This window comes from Anarhichas minor, unplaced genomic scaffold, assembly GCF_050575085.1.
Source record: "Anarhichas minor isolate MPS153535 unplaced genomic scaffold, ASM5057508v1 ptg000010l, whole genome shotgun sequence".
NCBI classification, from domain to species: domain Eukaryota; kingdom Metazoa; phylum Chordata; class Actinopteri; order Perciformes; family Anarhichadidae; genus Anarhichas; species Anarhichas minor.
In genome coordinates, this window is record NW_027466456.1 from 2,016,533 (window position 1) to 2,036,781 (window position 20,249).

Here is a 20,249-nt window from a genome sequence, read left to right on the forward strand (position 1 = left end):
CATCGTCTGATCATTGCAGCACGTTCAGACTGTTTGTGGAAAGAGGTTGGACAGCAGGGTGGGGATGGTGGTCGGGTTGCGCACATGGACGTAGTAGACGGCAGCTCCTCCAGCCACGAGGGTCAGGCTCAGCTTAATCAGGCGACCAGCGACGGAGGCCTCTTCTGCCTCCAGCTGGAATAGACGGGAGGGAAAAGGTTATGTTGATGTTTGACTCAGGGTTGTGACTCAGGGACATTACACAGTTATTTAATTTCACATAAGGCTCAGAATGTTGAAGAAACATTTCCAACCTTTCTTGTTTTTAAGGGCTGGAACATGCGGTCAAACTGGGTGAAGATTGCTCTGCGGGCTCCCTCCCATTTCCCTGGTCCCCTCAAGCGGTACTGGTAGGCTGTGACGGGTCCCCACATAATCCTCTTAAACAGCAGGTAGTCTGTGAAGAAGAGCCAGAGGAGACTTGGCCGCACCCCAATCTCTCCTGCTATGTCATCCATGTAGGAAACAAAGTCCACGTGCAGCGGCGTCAGCTTCGACACAACGTAGCTGTGGATGCATCCGGAATTTACAAGTTGCTTAAACAGGTTCAAAGTAGAACAATTTGTGATATGGAAGCAGCCGCTCATAGCAATACTATCAATCTGCCGCCTGCAAGACTTACTTCAAGTTACGCCCTCTGTTTCAAGCTGTGCCCCTCTCCTGTAGTCCGCAGACAGACAACATTCACTCATAATGACCAATTATCCCCCCCCACTCTGCAGCTCAAAGGAGCCTTTTAATGTCTTCCGGGCTACTTTTTGTTTTACCCACAGCTCAGCTCTCATCAACTTTATTTGATTAACTCCCTGTATGCTGTGTCATTTACTCCATAATATAAAACAGAAGAAGGGACAATGGGGACAATGTTGTTTGCAATAAGTTGTCAGGCAAAGGAATACTGGAAGTTTTACTTGTTCTCCATGTCCTTGGTGTCCTTGTCAACAGCCTTTATCATGGCCCGGTTTGAAGGCAGCTTTTTATGTCCTGAAGAGCAAAAGACAGACTGAGGTAAAGACTGCTTGGAAAGACTAGTGGCAGCTGACATACTGGACACGCCGCCTCACCTTTGAAGACACGTGCAACCCAGCGAGCCTGCATCTCAGCCTGCACCATGATGGCTCCGAAGGTATGGATGAAACCCACGACAGCCAGCGTGGGATGCTCCAGGTTGGGAGCGAAGATGTGCTTGTACAGACCCACACGGTGCCCAGACTTGTACACAGCACTGCTCGGCATGTAAGGAAAATCGTAGTTGTAACCTGTGGCGAACACGATTCTATCCACCTGTAATGAGGAAAGGATGAGTTAGAGATATAAGCTTAAATTGTGCTGGGCATAAAAAGAAAAGACAGTATTGTTGGAAACAAAGTTCTCTAACATTTTCCACAGCGCTGCCATCCTCAAACACCACGGTGGAGCCACGGATCTCCTTCACGTTTGGTTTGAGGATGACCGACCCGGACAGAATCTTAAAAGGCAGATCATCGTTGACCACTGGGATCTGACTGAAGAATCTGAGGGGGCAGCAGAAGACAGAAGAATGGAGAACAAGGTATATACGGTCAAATAAGTATTGTACATCCACAGATTCAACACATTTCTTCATTATGCAAGTTGTTTATTGCCTGCAACAATGTGAGGAGGTTTATGCAGAGTAGTTATTTGTGTGGTCCCTACAGCACCTACCTGTGTTTGGGTTTGAGGGCATACATGGTGTGGTCATACATGGCGTTGAGTTTCTTTTCGCAGAGCCAGTTAAGGAAGCTGATAGGCAACAGCTGGAAGAGGATGTGGACAAAGCGCGTGCTGTACTTCATGTCAACTGGTAGGCCATTGTCAGAAACCTGGCGGATGATCCAGGCACCACGACGAGTGCTCATATACACCTGCAGAACGAGAGCAACAGTCAGACATCAACATGCATGAATCATCTCAAAGAAGGAGAGAGAAAAGAGCAATAAAAAAAAAAAGACTCCCCAACCTGCTCTGCCACTCTGCTGCTCTCCACGGCGATGTCGCTTCCTGAGTTACCGATGCCGATGACCACCACTCTTTTCCCATGCATGTCCTCAGGCCCCTTGTAGTCCCAGCTGTGGGAGTATTTCCCTTCAAATGTATCTATCCCTGCAAAACAGCAGAATGATGGCTTCATACGTTGTGTTTCTCTATTTTGTTGCTATGAGACGGACCAGGCTTTCAACTAATTCCAATGTAAACCCATCTGCGTTCTTAATAGACACTCAGAACAATGGACATGGTTTTAAGAGCGAGAAAGTGTGGGAGGGACTGGTGGTGGATGGGTCAAACAAACACAGGACTTTTAATTAGGGGACCGGTGTGCGTGTCCAGTGTGAAACCAAAAGTTATTGTTACTGACACGTGATGCTATATCATATTTTTCACCTGCAAACCAACGTTTGATGGAATCAGGTTAAAATTTTGACATCTGAGTGCAAAGTACAAGTACATTATTTATTAATTTTCTTTGGTATTTTTGTTGTTGTATAGTCTGCAGATCAGACTGTGGTTGTAGTGGGAATGTATAACTGTGTGAATGTGATCAGAGCGTTCCTGAAAGCGAGAGCACCACCACCGAGTAAATAAAGGTGCCAACAGCAACAAACAACATGATCCTCCAATGATGTACAAACTGTCTTTACCTGGGAAGTCTTTGAGCGGCAGGTTAGGGTAGGTGTAGTGACCAGAGCAGCAGATAACCGCATCAAAGACATGCCTCTCCTGCTCTCCGTCTCTACTCTGGGTCACCACTTCCCACTGACCACTGCGAGAAAAGTCCGGTCTTTGTTTAATATTCTTCACGGAGGTCTGAAATATACATAAAAAACAAACGCAGATTAGTTTGTGAAAAAATATTGGAATGAACCGCATACTCCTCTCTGCATCTTTTGCATCTTGTTACCTGGAAGCGAATGTGTTGCAGCAGTTTAAAGTGTTCTGCATACATCCTGAAGTATTGCATGATTTTGGAGTGGCGCATGTAGTTGGGGTAATCTGCAGGGATGGGGAAATCACTGTAGGACATCATCTCCTTGGAGATGTTGATGGTGAGGGAACGGTAGATGCTGGCCCTGTCTGGCTCCGACACTTCCTGCAGAAAAAGGCGTTAAAAAGGCAGAAAAACATTTTATATATGGCAGCAATTTAATTAATTTTTTCTCACCCCGTTTGACTTGACTTGCTTGGGGGCATAAACACAAACACGTTGATAGGAATCTTTTTTTTTTTTTCCAGTATCAACTTGCCTTGAACCTCCACAATCCACCCAAGTCATCGCTGCTTTCAAAGCAGGTTATCAGCATGCCCTCATCCAGACAGGCCTTCATGCTGGACAGACCACAGGGGCCTGCCCCGATCACCGCCACTCTGTGCACCATGATGGAGCTGCACGAAGGAAAGGGACAAATACATATAATATATATATATATATATATATTCTTTTTTACTTGTCGCTATCGTCAGATCCAAATGCGTGACTTTCAGTCCCACCCACTGTCATATGAGACAGTTCACTGATGAGACAATGTACATTCCACTGGTGATTAAACAGGTTAGAGCATGTAACGTCCTCATCTCACACCTATAACATGAATGCATCTTTGTGTGTGTTGGATCCATTTCAAAATTTAAAATTAAAACATGCTGCAGCTGTGTAGACAACTCATTTAATCGTGTGTTTTCGTGCTTGCAGTAGTAAGGCTCAATCTCATTCCCAGCACATTTAAAATACTCCAGTGAGTCTTTCAACAACAGTTGAACAAAGAAAGTAGATCAAATTATATTATAGAATTGCTTACGGCAGTGGTTCTCAAACTGTGGGGCGCGCCCCTCTAGTGGGGCGCGGAGGTATTGCAGGTGGGGCGCAGGGGGAAATGCAGAATTTTTTTATTTCAAGAACTTTATTCATACCTGCAAACTTGTCGCTTTTCAGCGAAATTCGCCGTTTTGAGTCAAAATATATCATCCACGTGAATCGTGTAGATCCGTAGAGGTTTTTTTTTTTTGGGGGGGGGGGGGGGCAACTGGCCAGCCAGCGTTTCTCAGATTGGAGTGAGACAGGAGAAAAGGTGATGTAGTGATCTTCGCAATAGAACATCTGTGACGTGTCGCGTCTTGGCCAATCAGCGTTCAGATGTCTTCAGCGTCTTCATTTCCCTCCGTTAAAGTTTAAGCTACGTTATGTTCCGTTACCGTTCAGACTTGCTGGGTTAAGTTAACGTCCACTGCATGCGGAACTTTGTCGACTGTTAACGTTCGTCATTATCACGATTTAGGAGGAAAAAACGTAACGTGATGAAACATGCAGCCCCCCCGTGTTCCGGTTCAGTTCACGCGGTCACTCATTAACGTTAAACCGGAACACCGGCGCATCTGGTTGCAGGTTGTTGTTTTTTAACTCAAAGTAGAATGAGATGATTTCGTGGTGATAATAACTTGAAACATGAGGCCCAGATACTGATGAGATGATGAGGTCAGAGAGCTCCAGGGAGAGGAGGCTGTCTGTAGCGCAGCTTGACGCAGGGCTGAGCTGTGAAGGAGCTGGGCCTGGATAAAGGTGGAGCTGGGCCTGGATAAAGGTGGAGCTGGGCCTGGATAAAGGTGGAGGTCTAAACAGCTTCCCGCTGTCACAGTGTTTTAAATACATTGATAAGGCAGAGTATGCTAAATGCAGCCTCTGCTCCAAGGAGATGAACTACAGCAACAAGGGCTCACATGTCCTCTCATCACACTGTGATGACCACAGCCATACTAACAGTCCCAACAGTCCCACGTGCAGCTATTATTATTATCACAGCTATTATTTTGCTTTTAGAATGCTACATTTTAAAGCTCATATTTAAAATAAAATGCTCCAGATATGTGTGACACATATCTGCACTAATTTTGTTTAGTTTTGCACAGGTTGCACGTTATTGTTGTTTTGAAAAGATACGCAGTGTAAAACTCAGTAAAACTCTTTATTGCCAAATATTTGAACTTGTTTTGTTTAGTTTTTCACATGTTGCAGTTTATTGTTATTATCTTAGAAAGATATTCAGTGCAAAACAGGTGAATTGCAGCCACAATAAGCTATTTTTTGCCAAATATTAGTTATTTTTTGCACAGATTGAACTTTATTTGCATTGTTCTAACAAAGTGATTGCACATTGTATTTGTTTTTGTCTGATGGAGCAATCTGGTTTACTTGAAAGTGATTGCAATTTTCTTTATTCTATTATTTGAAAAAGCACAGATGGAGTCACAAAATGTTATTTCAATAAAAGTTCAACATGGACCATTTTGTTACAGGTTTGTTGGGGTGGTGGGGCATGAACATTTTTCTTCCTCCAAAGTGGGGCGTGACAGAAAACGTTTGAGAACCACTGTCTTACGGCATAAAGCGATATTACTGAGCCCTTATGCACAGACTTATCGAGCCCTGATCTCTGGTTCACTCATAAACCTTTCTCAGGTAGAAAGAAGAGATCTTACACTTCGTTGAGAGCAATGAGACTTTAAAACAACTGTCTTTGGGCTGTAATCAATCAATCAAAATGTATTTGTGTAGCACTTTTTAAAATACAACAAAGGTTACTCAAAGTGCTGCACATACAGTAGATAAGCTGTCATACAAACAAAGACTTGATTTTAATGCACTTACTGTTATTAATCCAGACAAACTGACACAAATCACACAAAAGTGCCATGTTAAGATCAAAGGTGATAGGCCATGAAAAGAAATAGGTTTTTAAACGACTGTTAAACATTGGTAAGGTGGATGACAACCTAATATGAAGGGGACGGTTGTTCCAGAGCTTAGGGGCAGCAACAGAGAAGGACCGGTTTTTGGAACAACTAAAAGCTGTTTGCCGAGAGATCTTAGTGAGCGAGGTGGGGTATAGGGCTGCAGCAGGTCAGACAGATGGACTTTTAACACTTAAAAACAAATAACATTTTTAAATTAATTCTGTACTCTACAGGTAGCCAATGAAGGGATTTTAAGATTGGTGAAATGTGTTCACGCCTCCAGTTAAAAGTCTAGCTACAGAGTTCTGCACCAACTGAAGGCATGATAGAAGTTTTTTGCCTATTCCAGCATACAAAGAATTACAGTAGTCCAGCCGGGAGGTGATAAGAGCATGAATAACGTTCTCCAGGTCTTTTGATGATAGAAAGGCTTTGACTTTAGCTAAGAGTCTTAGCTGAAAGAAGCTGACTTTGACCACAGACGCAACTTGGAGGTCCAATATAAAAGATGAGTCCAAGATCACACCCAGATCTTTTACAAGGTAGAAAGAAGAGCAGATCTTACACTTCGTTGAGAGCAATGAGACTTTAAAACAACTTTCTTTGGGCTGTAATGTTCTAAGCCAAAGCGGTGCAATATGTGCAAAGATTCAGTGTTTTGATTGTATCAGAGGAAAATGTGTAAAGACAAAATATATATTTTGCACTTAGAAAACTACCTTTTTTGTTTCATTCAGTAATTTTGCAGTTTAATAATAGTAATAATAATAATCTGCACATAAATGGGCCACAACACATCTCACTAAAATATGACCAACTTACTCAACAACAGCACTAAAATAAATAGCAGTAAAATACACTAGAAGTACAAGTGTCCTTCTTACCTTGATCCTTGCGCGTTGGTTTCTTGTGAAAATCAAATGACGAGCACCACCTCAGCACCACCTCAGCACAATGTTTGATAGAGGCGGGGACCAAAGGTCTAATGCTTTTTGTTCCTTCTAACCCTGCCCTATAGAAAGGCAACGAACAAGGGAATTTGTATTTCTGACCTCTGTTATAAATCAACCGCATGGAAGAGTGAATTTTATAAATATATAATAAGTATTTTATTCTTGCTTTTACTGCTCATTGCCAGGGAGGAGCCTGCACTCCTGCAGACAATGAGCAATGATGATGAAGAGTAACTGAGCAGCAGTTATTACATATCTATGCATCTATTCACAGAGATGAGACAGATTCAGATTCGTTCCCAATTTAATTAAAAATCATTACAATCAAATCAATCAAAAACAACCCCTCAGGGAATATTGAGCAGCACATTCAAATCTACTGAACATTAATTAACACAGTGTAATCACAGAACCGTATACAGGCATATTTACATACATGAAGAATAAGGTCTATACAGGAAACACAATATCAGTTATAGCATACAGCAGGCAAAACAGATCGCAGTGAAATATATTGCAGCTGGCTTCATGTTGGACAATCTGCACGAACAGATGTGACGTTTGCTGACAACCTTTGAGAGCTGAATGAGGTGAAGTGAACAGGTGACATTTGGAATGTGCTGAAGCTTTTTTTTTTAGGATTGTTCTGATGGTGCAGCTGAAGACAGGAAAGTGGGAGAGAGAAGAGGCTCAGACCGAGGACTGAGCCTCAGCACACGTGGTGTCTGCTCGACCAGATAATAATAATACATTTTATTTATATAGCGCTTTAAAAGGCACTCAAAGACACTTTACATGGTAAAAACAGAAACAATAAAAGCATTTACAATAAAAACAAAATCTACAACATGACAGTAAGAAAAAATAAACACGAAGAGAAAGAAAACATACATGACTGACTTTAGAGATGAGCTCCATGTGTAAAATCTATTCTGTAAACATATCAGTGTCAGCATGGAACAACAACAAAATCAATCAATCACTTTGGTCACAAAGTTCACTGTCCAGCATGTTAAGATTTCAACAGAAGGGTAATGGAAAAAGGTGAACCAACAGCTCACTCCAGTCATACTATCACCAGCACTGGGATTATTTGTCAATTATTGCAGAGACAGGAACACCAGGGAACAGGCTGTTAAATTACATTAGTTCTTAAAATAAATGGTTCAACAATAACCAAAATACACACAGAAATCACACGTCCACATATCCCATCGTAGTCTTAATCAATAGACACATAACAGACAAACATAAACTAGGCTACACTTGCTCTGGTTTCTGGCGTGTTTACAGCGAGCGAGACGGAGTCAGCTGTTGAGCAACTCACTGAATAATCTGCGGACAGAGAGGTCGTGTCAACACCAACACAGCATATGATATTCTTTAAATCTTTAAATCTCTTTGCTACCTATCTGACAACAATCACATAAACTAATCTTGTGATGTTGCGTTTCGTATGCAAATAAGTGCTGTGCTGACAAATGGCTTGTGTACGGGTCAGCAGCCTCCGTGGCAGCGCTATCGTCAAACACTCGTCCGTGTTACATCGTGACCGCCGTCATTCAATCTGCGGTCAGCGAGTCGGACTAACCTTTAACTATGTCTGAGGAACCGCATGTGCCCCAAACACACAATGAGCAGTAACTAACTGACCCACAGAGTCACATTTGTGTCTGAACATCAAGATGCAACGGGTCACTCCATCATCAAATATTAACTGTGGGAAGATCTGCAACACTTGGCTGTTAATTCCTTTAACACATTATTGCCTTGCTGAATCTTTAACTGAGAATTTTATGGAAAATGTCAAACATTATGTGAGTCAGGAGAAATATAGCCAGAGTGCCAAGTGATAGTTAAGAGTTGGTAGAGGAATGACGTGCGTAGTTACACATTCTGGTTTCATGTTTAACTTAATGAATAAACGTCTATCCGAGTCAGTGAGACTAGAATTATTAGTGCGTGCAAAGACGGTGTGTTTTCACAGTGCAGAACTCTAGCACGCCGACAGCAAACCACCCGAATGGATCCACACACTCTTATTTTAAAGTGCCCCATATCCATTCTAACAAATGCTTATCAATGGATTCATAAGTGTTCATTTAAATTAACAATACATTTTAAAAAGTCTCAGTACATCCAAATCTGCTTGGATGTAGATGTAACCGGCGGGGTCATGATCCTCAGTCAGAGCAGGTGATCCAGTATGAACTTATGCATTTCAGGTATGTCCTCACCGGACCCTCCCCTGGGCTGTAGGTGGAGCTCAGATACACCTTGTTCCATATATTAAAACAAAAAACGCATTTTGAAAAATGATTGACAGCAAAGAAGTACGGAGGCCCTGAGAGGAAGGCGAGAATCAAATAATAATTCTGGTGATGGAAGGCTGATCTGAATAGTTTTCTGTCCGGTGTTTTATTTTGCCAGGATAATCTTACATTGCTGAAGAGTTTTGTCAGGTAAAGTCGGATGTTGTTGTTGTTGTAATACTCATTTCAGTCACAAGAGGCTAAAGTGCACCACTACCCCGTGTTCTAAATAGGACTAAACTAATTCCTGTTTTCTTACAGGTGAGTGTTAATGTCTCCGTGCACTCTAAACACAAGGTACATCTATTGTGTATACTGTTATGTCTTTTTTGGCCATAAATGTATTTTAATCGGAGGTGCAGTTCAGCCTCTTGTGGCCGAAATGAGTATTACAACAACAAATACTGGAAAAGAATTATCCTGATTAAAAAAATGTCATGTTCATGTTTTTGTTTTTAAGGAACTTAGAAAGATTATCCTGGCAGTTTAGATCAGACTTAAAATTCACAAGAATAATTGTTCTTACTTGCCTCTCAGGTGCTTCCGTAGAAGACCTAACCATGTAATGTAAACTTACAGGTGTAAAAAAAAAATAAGAAAAGGTGCTCTGTGTTGTAAAAGTATTCAGTATATCTAAAGCGTCCTGGACGGTCGCACAGACATCAGCTGACGCAGAACTGTGAGGAGGAACCAGTTGGATCTTTTATACTCTGTGCAGGTTTCTCTTCGCGGAAAACCGACATTCTCAAAACTCCTCAAAGTTCTCCGCCGATCGCCGGATGTGGACAGACAGGCGAAAAACCAGCCGCACTCTTCTAACAACAAAAGCATGCAGCTTGCAGTTTAAATCATTTCCAGTGAATCGGGCCAGTAGGGGGAGTGAGGTGGTTGTTTCTATTTATTACAGACAGGCTAGTCATGAGGGCCAAAAGGCTTTTGTATTTAAAAGCACAATGAGTAGGACTTTCCTTAAAAACAATGTGTAGACTCGTGCAAAATGAATCCCTCTTAATCATTACTTATGACCTACAAAAAGTGTGTGCCGGTCTCTCTGTTTCTTTTTTTTCTTTTCATTTTGCCGTGTTTGGGACATTTTCTGAGCTTCAAAACGTAGCGAAGAAGCTTTGAAAATGGAGGAGTCTGCAAAAATAGCGAGGTTAAACGCCAAGCGGACAGAGCTCGTTCCAAAACTAGAGTGAATCCGAGCACCGCAACCCGGGTTGAGCCGGCGAGGAGGGACCAACTTTAAATGTTTACAAACCGGAACCGACAAATCCTACTCAACGTGCCTGTAAGTGTCAAATAACAGCAGAACAAAGCTGCGTGTGATGGAGCTCTCTTCTCCAGTCTAAAGACAATTTCTCTGATGTATCCGTGTAAAAGACAAAAGGTGTGCAGGTGCTCTAACAATCAAGATTTAAACGGCCGTGTCTCGTCCTCCTTCGATGCTCAACATTAAGCCAACTGTCCCAGCAGCCCTTGCAGGGTTTGAGGCGAGATCCACAACATCTCTACAAGGTTATACTGGCAGTAGCCCATCCAGAACCCAAACATCACGTCAGTCACGTTGTGCCTGCCCAGCATCACTCGGCTCAGCCCCACCAGGCCGGCCCACAGCAGGACCAGGACCCTCAGCGGGGCGGCCAGCACCAGGTGAGCCAGCAGGAACCGCCCACACATGGCGGCGCGGGTCGCGTGGCCTGAAGGGAAGGAGTAGCGGTCCACGGAAAAGGTGGCAAACATGTCCATGCGGTTGTGTGATGGCCGACGGCGCCGCACCACTGCCTTCACAATGCCGACCAGGAGCAGGTCCAACAGGAGGCCTGGAGGGGATGAAGGGAGGAGATGTAGTCACATTAACGAGATGAGACACATTGAGATCCATCGACAATCGTAATCCAATCAAATCATGAGGCCAGTCAAGATTCATACTTCTAAATAACAGCTGTTATCTTTGTATCCTAATACAGCAGAATGTCACCCATTAGCTTAGTTTCTTGGATGGGATGATATACACAAATCAGAACCAAGCTTCAAAACGTCATTCGTTGTGAAGAAGAAGAGCAGTTTATATCTGCAGCTTTTCTGCTTGTTTTAATCTTATGTTTTTTTTTTTTACCATGTCTCTTGTTGCATTATCCACTTTGCTGCTGTAATCCTGTAAATGTCCCCGCTGCGGGACTAATAAAGGATTATCTGAGCTTATCTTATATTTAAAAAGGCTGGCCTTTGATTCGACAGAGTCTTGAATAAAGAGAGATGTCTCTTTATGTTTTATTAGCAGTTGCTTTATGTCCTCCAGGTCTGCAGTGCTGAAATATTCATGCAACAGCCAGGTGGCATCGAGCCAATCGCTGCCGGGAGTCCAATCAAAGGATTTCATCAAAATGAATACGCAACGGGACATTGTATACATTATTGACAACAACTCAACTTTTAAATAACTGCTGCTGTTACAATGATGAGACTGTGCAGCTGGCTTGGACGTTTATCTGCAGCCTGCTATTAGTTGACTTCTTCTATTCAGACTCTTATGACGAGGTGGGACTAACACGTAACTGGTTCACATGCACAGTTGCATGCCGTGCATGAGATGATGGGGAGACAGACTTGCCTCTACCTGCCTCATAATTACCGATCTGACACTTCAATTATCTTACTATTATTATGTTACTGGAAAAACAACCTCTGGAAATAGGGAGACACACAAATCCTCTTCCTGTAACAAGAGAATCACTTGTGCACAGTGGGGGGTTTTGGCATGCAGCATGCGTTTTAATTCCTTATAGATGTATATCCTTTACTGGCTGTTAACTGACACAATCCAACAGAAAGCTGCATTACTGTCACAAACCAACTTACAGCCCAAAAACAAAACTCTGCTATGTCTCCGATTAAACGCAGACCAACGTGAGCTTCAATGCAAATCCTTTAGAGTCAAAACCTGTCTCTCAACTCGCAACAAGACAGCAGTATGCGTCATGTGATTTGCCGTTGAGTATAAAGACGTTAGTCGTACTTTTTTAAATAACCATTATGTTGAAAAATCACATATGATCAGTATCTGTATCATTCAAATTGTAACAAAAAGTATAGGTATCGAATAGAGTTTAAAAAACGTTGGTATTTCCATGGTGGAAAACATTTGGTGTGCTGGAGAAGAGTGTGTGTGTGCGTGCGTTAATATTTCTAGTGGACCTGCATTGCCGCACACTCTGGTCGACACTTTGCCTTTCTTGAAATCTTGGAACATATTTCCCTCCAGTGGTTTCAAGAGGTCAAAACTCCAGCAACACTTGTAGAATATAGATAGAACACAATTTGTTAAGACTTATGACATTTCCCTGGAGTTTTGGCCTCTTCAGACTTTAACACCTTGAATGCAGGTGAAGTTGTGACACACACCACGACTCTGCCCCTCTTGTGGTTTCATAAGGTGTTTGTTGGAGCAAGCTACAGCTGCAGAGCTGCAAACAAGAGGTGTATTAAGGCCAGAATGAACAACAGTTGTGATCTGAATGTGAGAACCTGCCAGAAAATGGAGGAAAAGTGGGTCGGGAAATTAATATAATTAGTCATGGGAGGTGGGATCACATGTGGGCTCTGATGGAAGAGGTGTGCATGGGAGGGGGGAGGGAGGAAGGAGGAGGAGGAGCAGAAATACTGCACCTCAGTGGTACCTAGAAGCCTGTCTGCATGTGACAACAGATGAACACAAAGTGTTTTTACCCATGAAAAGGTTGAGCATGACCTCCTGTCCTGCAGCGCTGTCGCTCTTGTACAGGCAGTAGGCGGTGCCAGCCAGCCAGGGGATGCCATGTCCGGATATCTCTATCAGCTTCATCAACGGCCGCACGCTGCCCCAGGACGAGTCCTCGCAGGCGCACACCCCGAGCCGCTTGGACATCCACAGGTCGATGGCGAGAAGCGAGCTGAGCGCCACGCGGACGAAGGAAGGGTTGAGCCGTAAACCGTCCACTTCTGGCGGCGGCGGACCCTGACCGCTCGCTGAGCCCGCGGAGGAGCTGGAGCCCCGGCGCCGAGTGGGGCTCTCCGAGACACGGAGGCGGGCGGTGGTCGGGTCGGAGCCCTGCCGCTGGAGGAGGAGCGGCGGCGGCACTGAGGACCGGTTCAGCGGCTTCGTTAGCGACATGAACTCGTAGCGGCCGTTGGAGCTGCTGCCAAGCACTGGGCTTCCACTTCCGCGACCGGGGTTTTTAGCTTTAGGAGACGGCATTTTATTAGTATATACACCGGTGAATGTAGTGAGGTGTGATGTCGCTGACCCGCAGTGGTAAATTCTCTATTGTCTGCAGTGCTGTGCGGGTTGTCGCTCCTTTAATTCATCTGTTGGACGTTTCACAATTCTTATCACGTCCGGAAACACTGAACAGAATCGCCATCTTTGTTGTTCTAATCGCAAAGCTACCTGGGTAATTGTGTTTTTTTTATGTGACCGGTTTCTTCTGACTATTCTATTGTTATAACATTTCCCTTTATACATCCATGATAACAGTAATATGCTCCTCACATTTTTTGTATTTTGTTTTTCTACTGTTAAAGTGTCATTTTTGTTTAAATAAAGTAATTTAAAAAAAAGAAAAGCTCTCTCGCATCTGATTGGTCGATGATCTCGACGTAACATAAATAAACCCCGCCGATATCCGGGTCCATTCATGAGGCGCTGATCACACTCCAGGAAGCCAGACAGACTCTTTCTTCTTGTTTCTGAGTTGCGGAGAAGAGCCGACCATGCCTGGACTTCTGCTGGGGGACGAGTTCCCTAACTTCGAGGCCGACACCACCATCGGCAGGATCAAGTTCCACGATTTCCTGGGCAGCTCGTGAGTGTGCACATCTGCAAACTCCCACTCGCATGCGTCCCCTATTATGTTTTTACTCTTGAGTTTTGAATTATGTTTGTTAACAGTGCAACATTTGATTGAGCAGGTTGAGCAGGTTGACTGAGAAGCTTGAACGCTGATCTGAGTATTAAGGATTTAATTCTGAGTTCAAGTGATGACTTTTTTTTTCAGTCCAGATCACTTGACCGTGATCCCACTGTGTGACTGCCGTGATGCGACACCTGCTGGCTGACACAGAGACTGTTACACAAGCATGACTTTCTGTATTTTTCTCTGGCCCAGCTCATTAGTGAGTTGTTGACCCAGTCAGGACAAGGCCTGCATTGTGTGTTTTATGTGAACTTGGAACTGTGCCTCGGTGCTCACATCCTCTTTGATATCCAATCCTGTGAGATTTCGGCTGTTTTTTTTTGTAGCAGCAGAGAGAAAATAATACTATTGCATGCGTTTCAACCACACACACACACACACACACGCACACATGCCTGGAGTGGACGTAGGCAGACTGTATTACGCTCCAACAACTTAGTGGAATTTGAATGATTTTCACATGTAGGCTACTTGTTCTGATCTAGAGTTTGCTCAACGTTAAACTCTTTGCAAGAATAATCAAATCATTTTTTGTTTGACGTTGCACTCTTCTATTCTCTTCTGATTTTGAAGATATTTCAGGATTTGTATTCTTGTCCTGAGGGTTGTGCACACGGTGGAGGAGCAGAGACGGTGTTGCAACTCTGTAACTTGACCGACTTTCCAAACTGCTGGATCTATACACGCCCAGTTCACTGCCAAATAACAGTTTCAAGTTTCAATTGTTGTGTGAGGTTGTTTATGCCAGTTGCATCTTAGAATGGATCATATATTTTGTTTTAATAAAAATGTATAGCTCATGTTTTTTTAAAAATCATTCTTCCTGTTTAATGATTAGAAGGAAAAAACAAAACACACCATCTTCTGAACACATTCCTCTTACAAACTGTCAGTATCCAGTTTCTCCCTGCTTTGACTGATGGGGGGTGTCCCAATCTAACCAGAGCATCTGGTCACCCGATACTCAGCTGATCACAATGCATGTGAGTAACAAAGCTTTCCAGTTTCCTCTCCCCCATGTGATGGCATGTTCCAACACATAAAAAAAATAAATCGACATTCATCATGTGAAGCAGGAGACTCGTGTGATTAATGGGAGAATTCTCCTTTAAAAAATTGGAAGTGTTTTGGCAGAAAAACTTCCCCAACCGTCTGACCCTTCACCCCTCATTGGACATTTTTCAGTGAGTGCACAGCTGGGTTTTGAGCTTCAGTCTGCCAGATTCACAGACACCTGTTGTTCCAATCTGCGGCTGGAATTTCCTCTACTGAGACTTAATGTTCTGTCTTTTCCCTCTTTTTTTTAATTTTTTTTTTATAGCCATTTCTTCTGTTTCTGTCTTCCTTATGGGAAACATGAAGACGTGCATGCACAACTACAACAGACACAAATACAGCGCAAAGTTGTATGTTATGTAATGTGTGTTTTACCTCTGTTTCACCTTTAGTTTACTTCATTCAGTGTGGTAACTTGAACTTGTGCATACACTTGAGCTTAATGCAAGTTCTGTCTTCAACAGGAACACGTGAGTGTTGGATGACCGTGACCTTATTTGCTGTTTTCCTCCAAATACAGTTTTTCACATTGAGGTATCTGAGCCAGAAGACGATGTGTAGAGCAAAGGCCTCATTGCTTGTGTGTGTGTGTGTGTGTTTTCCTCTGTAGATGGGGCATCCTGTTCTCCCACCCAAAGGACTTCACTCCCGTCTGCACCACCGAGCTCGCCCGTGCCTCAAATGTCAGCGAAGAGTTCAAGAAACGAGGCGTGAAGATGATCGCCTTGTCCGTAGACAGTGTGGAGGATCACCTCAACTGGAGCAAGGTTGGGGATGCACACACACACACACACACACCTTTTTTAATTGTGATATACATTGCATACTTTTTCTTTTTTTTTTTTTACATACGTTTAAAAAAAATAAGTAATTTAAGTAATTCACTAAGCATTGTAGCTCTAAAAGTTAGCCTGGAGGCCATGTGCTGCATGTCATGAACCTTTTACATTATGTTTTTTATTTAACAGTAACACGATCCTGCTTCCCTGCTAAAAAATGCAGAAAACTACTTTTTGAAAGTAGGATTTTCTCCTTTTGCCCTCCAGATGATAATTATTAACATTTACAGTGTTTGCTCTACAATCGGTGTCTGAGCTCTTATTGGAGTTGAAGATTAAATGTCTCTGGTCACTCATCAAACCTGTGCCGCTGTGAAGGAGACGGCTGTCAGGACGGAGAGAATGATTAACTGAGGATGATGATGTACGTGCGTTAACAAAGGTGTAAAGTCTGAGTGTGTCTCCTCCTCCTACAGGATGTGATGGCGTTCAACAATGAGGCTGATAGCCCTCTGCCGTTCCCCATCATCGCTGACGACAAGAGACAGCTGTCCGTCCAGCTCGGCATGCTGGACCCCGATGAGAGAGACAAGGATGGGATGCCCCTCACCGCTCGCTGTGTAAGAGACCTGTCCTCAGTGCCGGACATACTTTGTATTGCATCACTAAAAAAAGATTGCCAAGACCGCATCATGATCCAAAATGTACAGATGCCGGTGAAATTAGTCTTTTACTGGCAAAACAAATCTGTGCAGGACAGTTTTTTGGTCTTTATTCTCAAATTTAGCTGCAGCTGATTACCACATCCTTTTGTCTGGGAGCCAGTCAAGTCGGAGCAAAATGATGAAGTGTTTGCACCTCAACAAAGCTGTTTCCCCAGTATTTTCCATTTGTTTTGTGTGCCACTTTATCACCATATTTACAAAAACAGAAAAAAGAAGCATATTCTGGGTGCTATGTTGACCCTGTGACATCTTCACCCTCTTCAGGTCTTTGTGATCGGCCCAGACAAGAAGATGAAGCTGTCCATCCTCTACCCCGCCACCACAGGGAGGAACTTTGACGAGCTGCTCCGAGTTATCGACTCTCTGCAGCTCACTGCACAGAAGAAGGTGGCCACACCCGTCGACTGGAAGGTAAACGGTTAAACCGCGTGTTTCTTCACCTGCAGCCGTGAACTGTGCTCAACTAAGCTCCTTCCTCCGGCTTCATATTCAGCGTACAGATATAAGAGGGGATGCCTACCATCTAACTCTCGGCTAGAAAGCAAATGATCACACTTCGCAAAATGTACACTGCATGCACAAGTTGTATTTTTGAGGATTCATTTTATTATTCAACAACTACAGAGCTCTCGGTCAATCCAAAATGTTAATAAACCTCAAACCTGAATATTTAAGAACGTAAAAGTGAGGTTTTGGCTTTCTTAGGAGAATATCTATGTGTGCACAATTATTATGCAACTAAATGAAAAACGAATATTAAACAAACAACTCAAAATCTACAGATAAACATTTCTGACATTTAAAAAAAAAAAAAATCGGTGACCAATATAGCCCCCCTTCTTTTCAATAACCGTAATAAGCCTTCCATTCATGGATTCTGTCACTTTCTTGATCTGTTGACGATGAACTTTCTGTGCAGCAGCAACCACAGTCTTATAGACACGTAAAAGTTCATTCTGGTATTTTGCGTGTGGAAGCGACCACGATTTTTGAAAGTGCATTTGGGCAACTCACTCCACTAAAAGTGCTTGTTTTTGCTCTTGTTTTCAGATTAAGTGTCTGACAACATTATGGAAAAACCCTCCTTTTCACCTTTTCCCTTGATCCTGTGTTTGTTATTGCATTCAACAAAGTGTCACTCTCAGAAGTATCGTTCTGATATTTTGTTCTGAAACTTTGCGTCTCATCCACACTGTTGAAATCATTTAAATATTCAGCCATGACATTAAAAATCTTGTATTTAACACTTGGCTACGCTTTCTGTAGTCCAACACAACAAACTCTGACAACACAAAGCACTCCTCCAACTCTCTCATGTTCCCACCGTTGCCTTCCAGCAACAAATCACAATATTGTTGTGACACAATAACAAACAGACCAGAACAAGTAAAAGGTACAGAAAAACATTTTATTTCTCTGTAGGATTCTTATTTATAACAACAATCTGAGCCACTTTTAGTGGACCTATAATAACGGAGAGGAGTTGCCCCGAGCGATTATATTGCAGACCTTTTAGCAGCTGCTGTCTGCAAAATGTCTCCTTCAATACTGGACCAATTAAAAAAAATAAATAAATAAATTGGTCCCATTAGTCACTTAGACACAAACACATGGGGAAAATGGTACAGGTTGAAAAGTACCAAAGCTGACGACATCAGTGATGATCAGCATCCAGTAAATCCACTGAGCAGACACTGTTGTGTAGAGTTAAAATAAGTGCATTCCACCTCCATGAGAGCAACCGCTACATATTATTAAAAACAGCAAGTGCATCCCTTCCAAACAGACCATTTAGGTGTTCATGTGACTTCACTTTTAGTGGAAACACTGAAGAAAAAGCCACGTGACACAGGAGCCAAATGATGCCGCTGCATAATTGTCGTCACAGTAACGCTGTGATTCAAAAACTGGAGTCCTGCTCCTATAACACGCCTCCTTGATGTCTCTTTCAGCCTGGTCAGAAAGTCATGGTCATCCCGTCGCTCTCTGATGCTGAAGCCGCTGCTCTCTTCCCCAACGGTGTGACCACCAAAGAGGTGCCTTCTGGGAAGAAATACTTGCGCTACACCCAGCCCTGACGAGACACTACAGCTTTCTCTAGTTAACAGCTCTTTTTGGGGAAAAATGGAAATCCTTGAAATGCTAATTCTCATATAGAACTGATCAAAAGCATTGGATGCACTTATCCGGTTTGGTGACTAGTGGGATGCAATGAGCCAGGAGTGTAGTGTAGAGTATAGTGTCCTTTTACGCTGCCTTGTTTCCTTCAATAAACACACTTTTCACACATGTCCTCTGAATCTTTTCACTCTGAACAGCTTACTGTACCACTAGGTGTCCTCCTACAACCTAAACTAGAAATATCAGCTTGCTGCTCTCGCTGCAGTACCATCTTCCATCAATAGGTGGCGGTATGTGCTCAATGATCGACCCACTCATGATCTCTCCTGAAAGCAATTAGGGTGAAAGCACCAATCCGTCCTAAACAGTCACAGACATGGGGAGTGGTACCACATGTAGTGAAATGACTAGTTTATTTACATTTCCATTCATTATAAAAAGAGGATCGACCACATCGAGTTGATCTACTTCCAGCAATGTTTCTCCAAGTGCCCAGTGAGGTTTACAAAACGTTCTGCTCCGTTTTTTAATCTTTTTGCCGACTCAGCATTCCAGGCTCATGCCCTAGCTGTCTAAATGTCTTAATGCACAATGGATTAGTCTTTTAAATTGATTGTTCCGTTTGTTCTATGCTTCATGTCGAAGGCTTTTTAATCGCAGATGAAATGTAGCAGCTGCACCGTGGAAGTGGAAAATAACCATTAACTACATTGACTCAAGTAAAACTCAGGGGAATTATTGTACTTTTTACACTTTGACTTCAGTCGCTGATTTGGTGGCATCTAGCCGCCAAATCAGCACATTGAAACAAGTAAAAGACCTGAATACTTGTTTCACTACTAAAAAGTAGTTCTTGAAGTTATTTTATTAGCTTGATCGAATAACCTTAACTGCACAGAGATGTCAAGCATGCATTTCTGAGAATCCTTATCTTTATTTCATTTCAACTCAGCAGAATCTATATAAAACCCAATCACTGACCTGTGTTGCTCTGCAAGCACTGGAATTAACTACTTATTTTTGCCTTTTGGCGTACTTGTTTTGCTGGGGGAGTGAACTGCTCATATAATGTATTTTCACATTCACGTGCTTCCTCTTTGTGTGCGTTGCTGCAATGGTTTATGGTGGTTTTTCCATCTCTCTTTACACCTGAGCTCCCATGCTGCACCAAAACAATAACCAACACTGTACAAAGTATCTTATATCTCTTGCAACTCTAAAGTCTCACGTCACATCTCCGCGTTGCAGACAAAGATGAAAGACTGAACCGATTCTTCAGCCGCGGTAAACACATCTCTGCAGGTCGGCCTGGATGAGACACTGAAGCCAGCGCCGAGGTGTAGGTTTCCCTCTTTGAGTTACTCAACCCTCACAACGCTGTGGCTGAGGATCGTATTAATTACTTCAAGTAGTTTGAAGGTGAACACCGATCTCTCTCTCTCTCTCACACACACACACAAACGCCTTGCAATGATTCCGAGGAATGCAGAGGTCAAAGAGAAAAGATGGGATTCCCTTTGAGTGAGGAGGGAGGCTGAGAGTGTGCAGAGCCAGATATAATATC

General features: G+C 43.0%; 3 protein-coding genes across 4 annotated transcripts; 1 reads left to right on the forward strand and 2 right to left on the reverse strand.

Moving 5' to 3' along the window:
- Positions 1-24: 24 nt before the first annotated feature.
- LOC142946914 (flavin-containing monooxygenase 5-like) lies at positions 25-3,434 on the reverse strand. 2 transcript variants are annotated; one of them, XM_076088540.1, is made up of 10 exons: positions 3,303-3,434; positions 2,960-3,148; positions 2,700-2,865; positions 2,021-2,163; positions 1,726-1,925; positions 1,418-1,553; positions 1,104-1,323; positions 951-1,023; positions 294-546; positions 25-174 (listed from the first exon to the last, which is right to left on the reverse strand). In XM_076088540.1, the coding sequence occupies exons 1-10, from the start codon at positions 3,432-3,434 to the stop codon at positions 25-27; spliced, it is 1,662 nt and encodes a 553-aa protein (XP_075944655.1). The 2 variants fall into 2 exon arrangements, with proteins under 2 accessions (XP_075944655.1, XP_075944654.1); XM_076088539.1 differs by having other exon boundaries at positions 25-168; positions 285-546.
- Positions 3,435-7,023: 3,589 nt separating this feature from the next.
- plpp6 (phospholipid phosphatase 6) lies at positions 7,024-13,679 on the reverse strand. The gene is made up of 2 exons (XM_076087466.1): positions 12,779-13,679; positions 7,024-10,872 (listed from the first exon to the last, which is right to left on the reverse strand). Exons 1-2 carry the CDS (start codon positions 13,284-13,286, stop codon positions 10,505-10,507), a joined length of 876 nt encoding a protein of 291 aa, XP_075943581.1. The 5' UTR covers positions 13,287-13,679; the 3' UTR covers positions 7,024-10,504.
- A 22-nt stretch (positions 13,680-13,701) lies between these two features.
- On the forward strand, positions 13,702-18,853 carry prdx6 (peroxiredoxin 6). The gene is made up of 5 exons (XM_076087467.1): positions 13,702-13,893; positions 15,671-15,827; positions 16,316-16,459; positions 16,829-16,975; positions 18,517-18,853. The coding sequence occupies exons 1-5, from the start codon at positions 13,802-13,804 to the stop codon at positions 18,640-18,642; spliced, it is 666 nt and encodes a 221-aa protein (XP_075943582.1). The 5' UTR covers positions 13,702-13,801; the 3' UTR covers positions 18,643-18,853.
- Positions 18,854-20,249: the final 1,396 nt, after the last annotated feature.

What these genes read in the sequence shown, in the direction of transcription:
- LOC142946914 (XM_076088539.1), bottom strand. Translation starts at nt 3,434, where the DNA reads ATGGTGCACAGAGTGGCGGTGATCGGGGCAGGCCCCTGTGGTCTGTCC. An exon ending in GGTTGCACGTGTCTTCAAAG is followed by an intron (nt 1,024 to 1,103) that starts GTGAGGCGGCGT and finishes TTTGCTCTTCAG; the next exon opens with GACATAAAAAGCTGCCTTCA. An exon ending in AAACAAGAAAGGTTGGAAAT is followed by an intron (nt 169 to 284) that starts GTTTCTTCAACA and finishes TTCCAGCTGGAG; the next exon opens with GCAGAAGAGGCCTCCGTCGC.
- plpp6 (XM_076087466.1), bottom strand. Translation starts at nt 13,286, where the DNA reads ATGCCGTCTCCTAAAGCTAAAAACCCCGGTCGCGGAAGTGGAAGCCCA. An exon ending in CATGCTCAACCTTTTCATGG is followed by an intron (nt 10,873 to 12,778) that starts GTAAAAACACTT and finishes CATCCCCTCCAG; the next exon opens with GCCTCCTGTTGGACCTGCTC.
- prdx6 (XM_076087467.1), top strand. Translation starts at nt 13,802, where the DNA reads ATGCCTGGACTTCTGCTGGGGGACGAGTTCCCTAACTTCGAGGCCGAC. An exon ending in CACGATTTCCTGGGCAGCTC is followed by an intron (nt 13,894 to 15,670) that starts GTGAGTGTGCAC and finishes TTTCCTCTGTAG; the next exon opens with ATGGGGCATCCTGTTCTCCC. An exon ending in ATCACCTCAACTGGAGCAAG is followed by an intron (nt 15,828 to 16,315) that starts GTTGGGGATGCA and finishes CTCCTCCTACAG; the next exon opens with GATGTGATGGCGTTCAACAA.